We start from the raw sequence: 7514 nt of genomic DNA on the forward strand, positions 1-7514 counted from the left end.
CCTCTCTAAACATCTTCGCCTCGAATAGCCCGTCGAGCCGCTCGTCGCTCCCAGCCGCTGTATAGGTGTCCTTTCACTCGCTCGTAGATTCGGGACAACGCGTAGAACGACATGAATCCCACGACGACGATCATCAGCACCTCAGTCAGCTCCAGCCCCGCTGACACCATTGACGTAGCGTTGTTATTGGGCGCGGTCACGATAACATTGTCTTTGCTCTGCTGTCCGCCCATTGCCGCCCAACAGGTTATTCCACAACAAATGAGTCAAACGTTACCCCATCGATGGATTTGCTATGGCTGATTGTCTCCCATGCCGCCTTCCTGCCGTGCCCTCGGTAGCGATGTGACAAGCAGAACCTCACGCAGAATCGATGTCCACGGTCGCCATGTAATACGTGGGGTGGAAGAGGGGAAGGGTTAGTCTGTCAAACACAGTACTCGGCTCACATAGATGTATTGCCTCCAAGCTGGTACACTCTGATCTCCCCGAACCTTAGTCGTCTATCTTTATATATAGTTATTCTACGTGACAGAAGAGGAAATCCCTTATCGGGTGGAGGTGCAAGATCTACATTAAATGTGCTGATCACTCAATATGCACAGACGTGTTAATATGAGTGTCTGCCTATCGCAGCTTCCAGCATGGGCATTTTTGAGATCGTATTTTCATAGATCTTCTTGTGCGATGAGCTGAAAGATGTCCATAGGTTTAGATTCTTCAAACGAAGAGCTGTGGCAGCCGCTTCTTTCTGTATGTACATGTGTAGTGGCAGGAGTCCTAGCATTATCTCTAGAGCTGCAGTCGGAGTAGTTCTCATGCAGCCCGTTGCAGCCACACATGCTAGTCTTTGTGTTTTATTTAGTTTGTCTATTACTGTGGTTAGCTGGGTGCGGGGCCACCATACAACCGCGCCGTAGCTGATCATTGGCATTATTACCATTTTGTACAGCCACAGTATAATATGAGGGGCAAGTCCCCATCTTTTGCCTACCATCCTCCGGCATTGCCAAAAGGCTACTGTTGCTTTGTTCAGTTTATTGTCCAGGTGTTTGTTCCAGTTCAGTTTATCGTCCAGGATTATGCCTAGGTACTTTACATCCTTTGAAAGTGTCAGTTTTGTGCCAAAAAGTGTTGGCATTTCGTATGTACCCAGTTTTCGTTTATGGGTGAAGAGAATTGTGTCGGTCTTCTTTGGGTTTACCGATAGGTTCCCAACGTTGCTAATGGGGCGGGATAAAGTGGGACTACGCCAATAATTGCCATATTTGTAGAGGCAATAACTGTCCTGTTGCCTGTTGTTGTATCCACACATATAAACAAACTTCTGACCGGATTCACCGAGTCCAGCACATGCAACCAACTGCCTTCTATCCACGGGAACGACATGATTAAGATTGACGCACGTAGTTACACGATGCAGTCTCAAGTAGTAATAGAACCTTTATTTGATAATGTCTAACCTTTAACTTTGTGTAACTTCGGGCATTGGTGGAGGCGGCAGGTACAAAGTCTACCAGGACTCGTAGAGCGAATATGGTGGCGGTGGCACTTGTGGTCTCGACAACGTTTCTGATTCAGCCTGCATATCTGCAATTTCGGGCATGGGTGGAGGCGGCAGGCAGGGGTCGTGGGATGCGTATGGTGGCGGCGGCACTTGTGGTCTCGACAACGTTGCTAATGGGGCGCCCTGCACATCTGAAACTTCGGGCATGGGTGGAGGCGGCAGATACAGAGGCGACCAGGGTTCTTGGAGCGAATATGGTGGCGGCGGCACTCGTAGTCTCGACAACGTTGCTAATGGGGCGCCCTGCACATCTGAAACTTCGGGCGTGGGTGGAGGCGGCAGGTATAGAGGCGACCAGGGCTCTTGGAGCGAGTATGGTGGCAGCGGCACTTGTGGTCTCGACAACGTTGCTAATGGGGCGCCCTGCACATCTGAAACTTCGGGCATGGGTGGAGGCGGCAGGCAGGGGTCGTGGAGCGAGTATGGTGGCGGTGGCACTTGTGGTCTTGACAACGTTGCTAATGGGGCGCCCTGCACATCTGAAACTTCGGGCATGGGTGGAGGCGGCAGGCAGGGGTCGTGGAATGCGTATGGTGGCGGTAGCATTGGTGGTCCCAACGTTGCTAATGGGGCGGGATAAAGTGGGACTACGCCAATAATTGCCATATTTGTAGAGGCAATAACTGTCCTGTTGCCTGTTGTTGTATTCACACATATAAAAAAACTTCTGACCGGATTCACCGAGTCCAGCACATGCAACCAACTGCCTTCTATCCACGGGAACGACATGATTAAGATTGACGCACGTAGTTACAGGATGCAGTCTCAAGTAGTAATAGAACCTTTATTTGATAATGCCTAACCTTTAACTTTGTGTAACTTCGGGCATTGGTGGAGGCGGCAGGTACAAAGTCTACCAGGACTCGTAGAGCGAATATGGCGGCGGTGGCACTTGTGGTCTCGACAACGTTTCTGATTAAGCCTGCATATCTGCAATTTCGGGCATGGGTGGAGGCGGCAGGCAGGGGTCGTGGGATGCGTATGGTGGCGGCGGCACTTGTGGTCTCGACAACGTTGCTAATGGGGCGCCCTGCACATCTGAAAGTTCGGGCATGGGTGGAGGCGGCAGATACAGAGGCGACCAGGGCTCTTGGAGCGAATATGGTGGCGGTGGCACTTGCGGTCTCGACAACGTTGCTAATGGGGCGCCCTGCACATCTGAAACTTCGGGCGTGGGTGGAGGCGGCAGGCAGGGGTCGTGGAATGCGTATGGTGGCGGTAGCATTGGTGGTCCCAACGTTGCTAGTTAGTTAGTTAGTTAGTTATGCTGGGCATTTTCCGCAAATCGACATCCAAATGTGCCTATTTTGCGTGAAACGAGGTAGCGCTACTCTAACCACCCCAGCTCCTCCACGAAGCCTAGCAAAGTCTTCAGGTTGCTAGTTGCCTCTTTTAGTGTGCATGGATTACCTAGGTATTTGCTCCTATACACTTCTACCTGTTTACAGTCTAGGAGAATATGTTTTGTTGTTTCTTCTTCTTCCATGCACGCTCTGCACATGGGGCTATCAGTTTTACCCATATTATGTAGGTGTTTGTTTAGTGTGTTATGTCCTGTTATTAATCCTACTATTTTACGTAGTTGGCTTCTTGGTGTTTTCAGTAATATTTTGGTAAGCTTGTGGCTCAGTTCCGGTAGGATTTCTTTGGTTTGCCTGCATGTCTTCAATTCACTCCAGTACTTGTTGTGCAGTTGTCTGTGATGTTGTTCTAGCTGGTTGTGTATGTAGGATATTGGTAGAGGCATAATTGGCTCGGGTCCATATGCCGGTGTGTCTGAACCTTTCCTGGCCAGTTCATCCGCTGCATCGTTTCCTCTTAATCCACTATGCCCCTTTATTCATTGTACTGTTACTTTGTTGCCTTCTTTGCTCACTTCAGTGAGGCTCCGATGGCATTCAAGTATAAGCTCTGAGGTAAGTTTGTCGCTGCATAGCGCTTGTAGTACCGATTTACTGTCTGACAGTATTAGTATGGTTTCGTGTTTCACTTGTCGTCTTGTAATAGCATTGCAAGCTTCTATTATTCCTACACATTCAGCTTGGAATACCGTATTGTGTTCACCAAGGGGTTTTGTCATGTGTATGTTCAGGTCCTCTGAGAAGACACCACATCCTGTCCCTTCGTTTGTTTTTGAGCCATCTGTGAATATTCTTAGGTTTGTTTGGTTTAGTCCTTCTTTCGGATCTTCTGTTAACGATATGGCGTAATCTTTCCAGAAGATCATAGTTTTTGGTATTTTGTCGATAGGCGCTTCCAGCATGGGCATTTTTGAGATCGTATTTTCATAGATCTTCTTGTGCGATGAGCTGAAAGATGTCCATAGGTTTAGATTCTTCAAAAGAAGAGCTGTGGCAGCCGCTTCTTTCTGTATGTACATGTGTAGTGGCAGGAGTCCTAGCATTATCTCTAGAGCTGCAGTCGGAGTAGTTCTCATGCAGCCCGTTGCAGCCACACATGCTAGTCTTTGTGTTTTATTTAGTTTGTCTATTACTGTGGTTAGCTGGGTGCGGGGCCACCATACAACCGCGCCGTAGCTGATCATTGGCATTATTACCATTTTGTACAGCCACAGTATAATATGAGGGGCAAGTCCCCATCTTTTGCCTACCATCCTCCGGCATTGCCAAAAGGCTACTGTTGCTTTGTTCAGTTTATTGTCCAGGTGTTTGTTCCAGTTCAGTTTATCGTCCAGGATTATGCCTAGGTACTTTACATCCTTTGAAAGTGTCAGTTTTGTGCCAAAAAGTGTTGGCATTTCGTATGTACCCAGTTTTCGTTTATGGGTGAAGAGAATTGTGTCGGTCTTCTTTGGGTTTACCGATAGGTTCCCAACGTTGCTAATGGGGCGGGATAAAGTGGGACTACGCCAATAATTGCCATATTTGTAGAGGCAATAACTGTCCTGTTGCCTGTTGTTGTATCCACACATATAAACAAACTTCTGACCGGATTCACCGAGTCCAGCACATGCAACCAACTGCCTTCTATCCACGGGAACGACATGATGAAGATTGACGCACGTAGTTACACGATGCAGTCTCAAGTAGTAATAGAACCTTTATTTGATAATGCCTAACCTTTAACTTTGTGTAACTTCGGGCATTGGTGGAGGCGGCAGGTACAAAGTCTACCAGGACTCGTAGAGCGAATATGGTGGCGGTGGCACTTGTGGTCTCGACAACGTTTCTGATTCAGCCTGCATATCTGCAATTTCGGGCATGGGTGGAGGCGGCAGGCAGGGGTCGTGGGATGCGTATGGTGGCGGCGGCACTTGTGGTCTCAACAACGTTGCTAATGGGGCGCGCTGCACATCTGAAACTTCGGGCATGGGTGGAGGCGGCAGATACAGAGGCGACCAGGGCTCTTGGAGCGAATATGGTGGCGGCGGCACTCGTAGTCTCGACAACGTTGCTAATGGGGCGCCCTGCACATCTGAAACTTCGGGCATGGGTGGAGGCGTCAGGCAGGGGTCGTGGAGCGAGTATGGTGGCGGTGGCACTTGTGGTCTTGACAACGTTGCTAATGGGGCGCCCTGCACATCTGAAACTTCGGGCATGGGTGGAGGCGGCAGGCAGGGGTCGTGGAGCGAGTATGGTGGCGGTGGCACTTGTGGTCTTGACAACGTTGCTAATGGGGCGCCCTGCACATCTGAAACTTCGGGCATGGGTGGAGGCGGCAGGCAGGGGTCGTGGAATGCGTATGGTAGCGGTAGCATTGGTGGTCCCAACGTTGCTAATGGGGCGGGATAAAGTGGGACTACGCCAATAATTGCCATATTTGTAGAGGCAATAACTGTCCTGTTGCCTGTTGTTGTATCCACACATACAAACAAACTTCTGACCGGATTCACCGAGTCCAGCACATGCAACCAACTGCCTTCTATCCACGGGAACGACATGATTAAGATTGACACACGTAGTTACACGATGCAGTCTCAAGTAGTAATAGAACCTTTATTTGATAATGCCTAACCTTTAATACAATGTAAGGTTTCGCTGACACAAGAAATATGCGTTTATAGTACGGGCGGAGACCGTATGATCCACTAAGTCATCTGATGCAAGAGGTGACAGTCCATTTTTTGACTGCAGCTGCACGACTGCACCGACACTACTGCAGTGGCCTGAACGCGTCGGTGTTCGAGCAACACCGGCTTCTGACACGTCGAAAGGGAGGAGACCAAGCGATATCTTACCGTACAAATCGTTCTGCCATTTTTGGTTTGATTCCTGTTCTGGACACTGGAGGCTTCGGTCATTTTTAGGGTTCCGTACCTCAAAAGGAAAAAAACGGAACCCTTATAGGATCACTCGTGCCTCTGTCTATCTGTCACAGCCTATTTTCTCCGAAACTACTGGACCAATTAAGTTGAAATTTGGTAGGTACACATATGTAAGCTTGTGACCCAAAGATGGACATGTAACGTAAACAAATAGAATTTAAACATGGGGACAATAAACACATATTGTTTGTGTCACATAGTATTGCCGGATCGTACCTTTTAGTACGATTTTACGTACTTTTTGAACAGCATGCGTACTTAATCGTACTAAACACACACATCGCCCAAAATCGTACTAAACACGTAAATGAGAAAATTAAAAAATAAAGTTTTTCAAACTATATCGTGTTACATATCAAATGAAAGAGCTTATTGTAAGAAACTCAAATATATATTTTTTATAATTTTAGGATAAACAGGTTAGAAGTTATTCAAGAAAAAATACAAAAAACGACCATTGCCATGGAGCGTATTCTTGTATCCGATAACGTAGTGGATCAGGTCGCCGCCTGTACAATAAACACATATTGTTTGTGTCACATACCTATAGTATTGCCAGATCGTACCTTTTAGTACGATTTTACGTACTTTTTGAACAGCATGCGTACTTAATACGTACCCCGCCCAAAATCGTACTAAACACGTACTTTTTGGACAAATCGGACTTTTTAGTACGATGTTACGTACTTTTCGTATGAGTGGTTTAAAAATATGTTAAAATGGCGTAGAAATAATAGTGACAAACCAAAAAAGGTACGATTTATTTGCGTAAAAAATTGTGACCTTTTTTGGATTGGTATTTTTATACCTTCTTGAGTCTCACATTGTAAATAAGGTGTTAGTTCACTTGTTATTTGAAGGATTTTGAAATTAAAAAACGAGGTGAGTTAAAGTTTTGAACACACCATCACCACCAAGTATCTTACATCGTCGATATGGACGGGTTTTACATTAGTCAGAGTAAGCAGTTCTTATGCAAGGAATTCAGCTGGATTGAGGCGTCGACCGGCCGAGTCAGTAGCACTCATCATATTGTTGGACACCAAAATCAACTGACTCCCAAGGACCTTAAGCAAGCGACCTATGTAACCAAATTCATCCATGGCCTGCCCTTCAAAGACGAAAAGGATGATACACCACCGAAGGCGATAGATGAAAAACTCATAGAACTGAGCAGAGTAGCAGCTCAAGAAGGCGGTGTAATTGGGTACAAGGGTAGAACGCGACACTAGGTATAACGCGAGATCACTCAACAACATAATGCGTATTCCGAAAGGAGTTAAATACTAAGGACTACTGGGCGAGATGTAGTCTCACGGATGCGTGTTTCTTGCGCTCAGTCGCAGAATAGAAATGTCATCCCTTCATCGGCTTGCCTGGCTTGGCGCCTCATAGGATAAGCTGCGCCACAAAAATCACTAACATAATTAATGATCAAACACGACCCGTGAGAACACATCCAATCGGCATTTTAAGTGCGCCAATTGCCGCCAAATCAAGTGGTGTCAAGTTCACACTCTATTTGTTAGACGTCTTAGTGGAGTCGCACAGCGGGACGCCGGCGCCTTCGAGTTTTTTGTATCAAACCATAATAACAAAGCTCGGACTCGCACATGTCCCGTTTACCGGGCACCTGAAGTAATTGTACTTAATCGATCTTTA

At 47.1% G+C, this 7514-nt stretch overlaps 2 protein-coding genes across 2 annotated transcripts; both read right to left on the bottom strand.

The window, feature by feature from the left end:
* Positions 1-1513: 1513 nt before the first annotated feature.
* On the bottom strand, positions 1514-2173 carry LOC134747419 (uncharacterized). The gene has a single exon (XM_063682043.1). The coding sequence runs from the start codon at positions 2171-2173 to the stop codon at positions 1514-1516; it is 660 nt and encodes a 219-aa protein (XP_063538113.1).
* A 2524-nt stretch (positions 2174-4697) lies between these two features.
* Positions 4698-5468, bottom strand: LOC134747420 (uncharacterized). Its single transcript, XM_063682044.1, has one exon. It carries the CDS (start codon positions 5466-5468, stop codon positions 4698-4700), a length of 771 nt encoding a protein of 256 aa, XP_063538114.1.
* Positions 5469-7514: the final 2046 nt, after the last annotated feature.

Source organism: Cydia strobilella, chromosome 14 (genome assembly GCF_947568885.1).
Source record: "Cydia strobilella chromosome 14, ilCydStro3.1, whole genome shotgun sequence".
Lineage (NCBI taxonomy): Eukaryota > Metazoa > Arthropoda > Insecta > Lepidoptera > Tortricidae > Cydia > Cydia strobilella.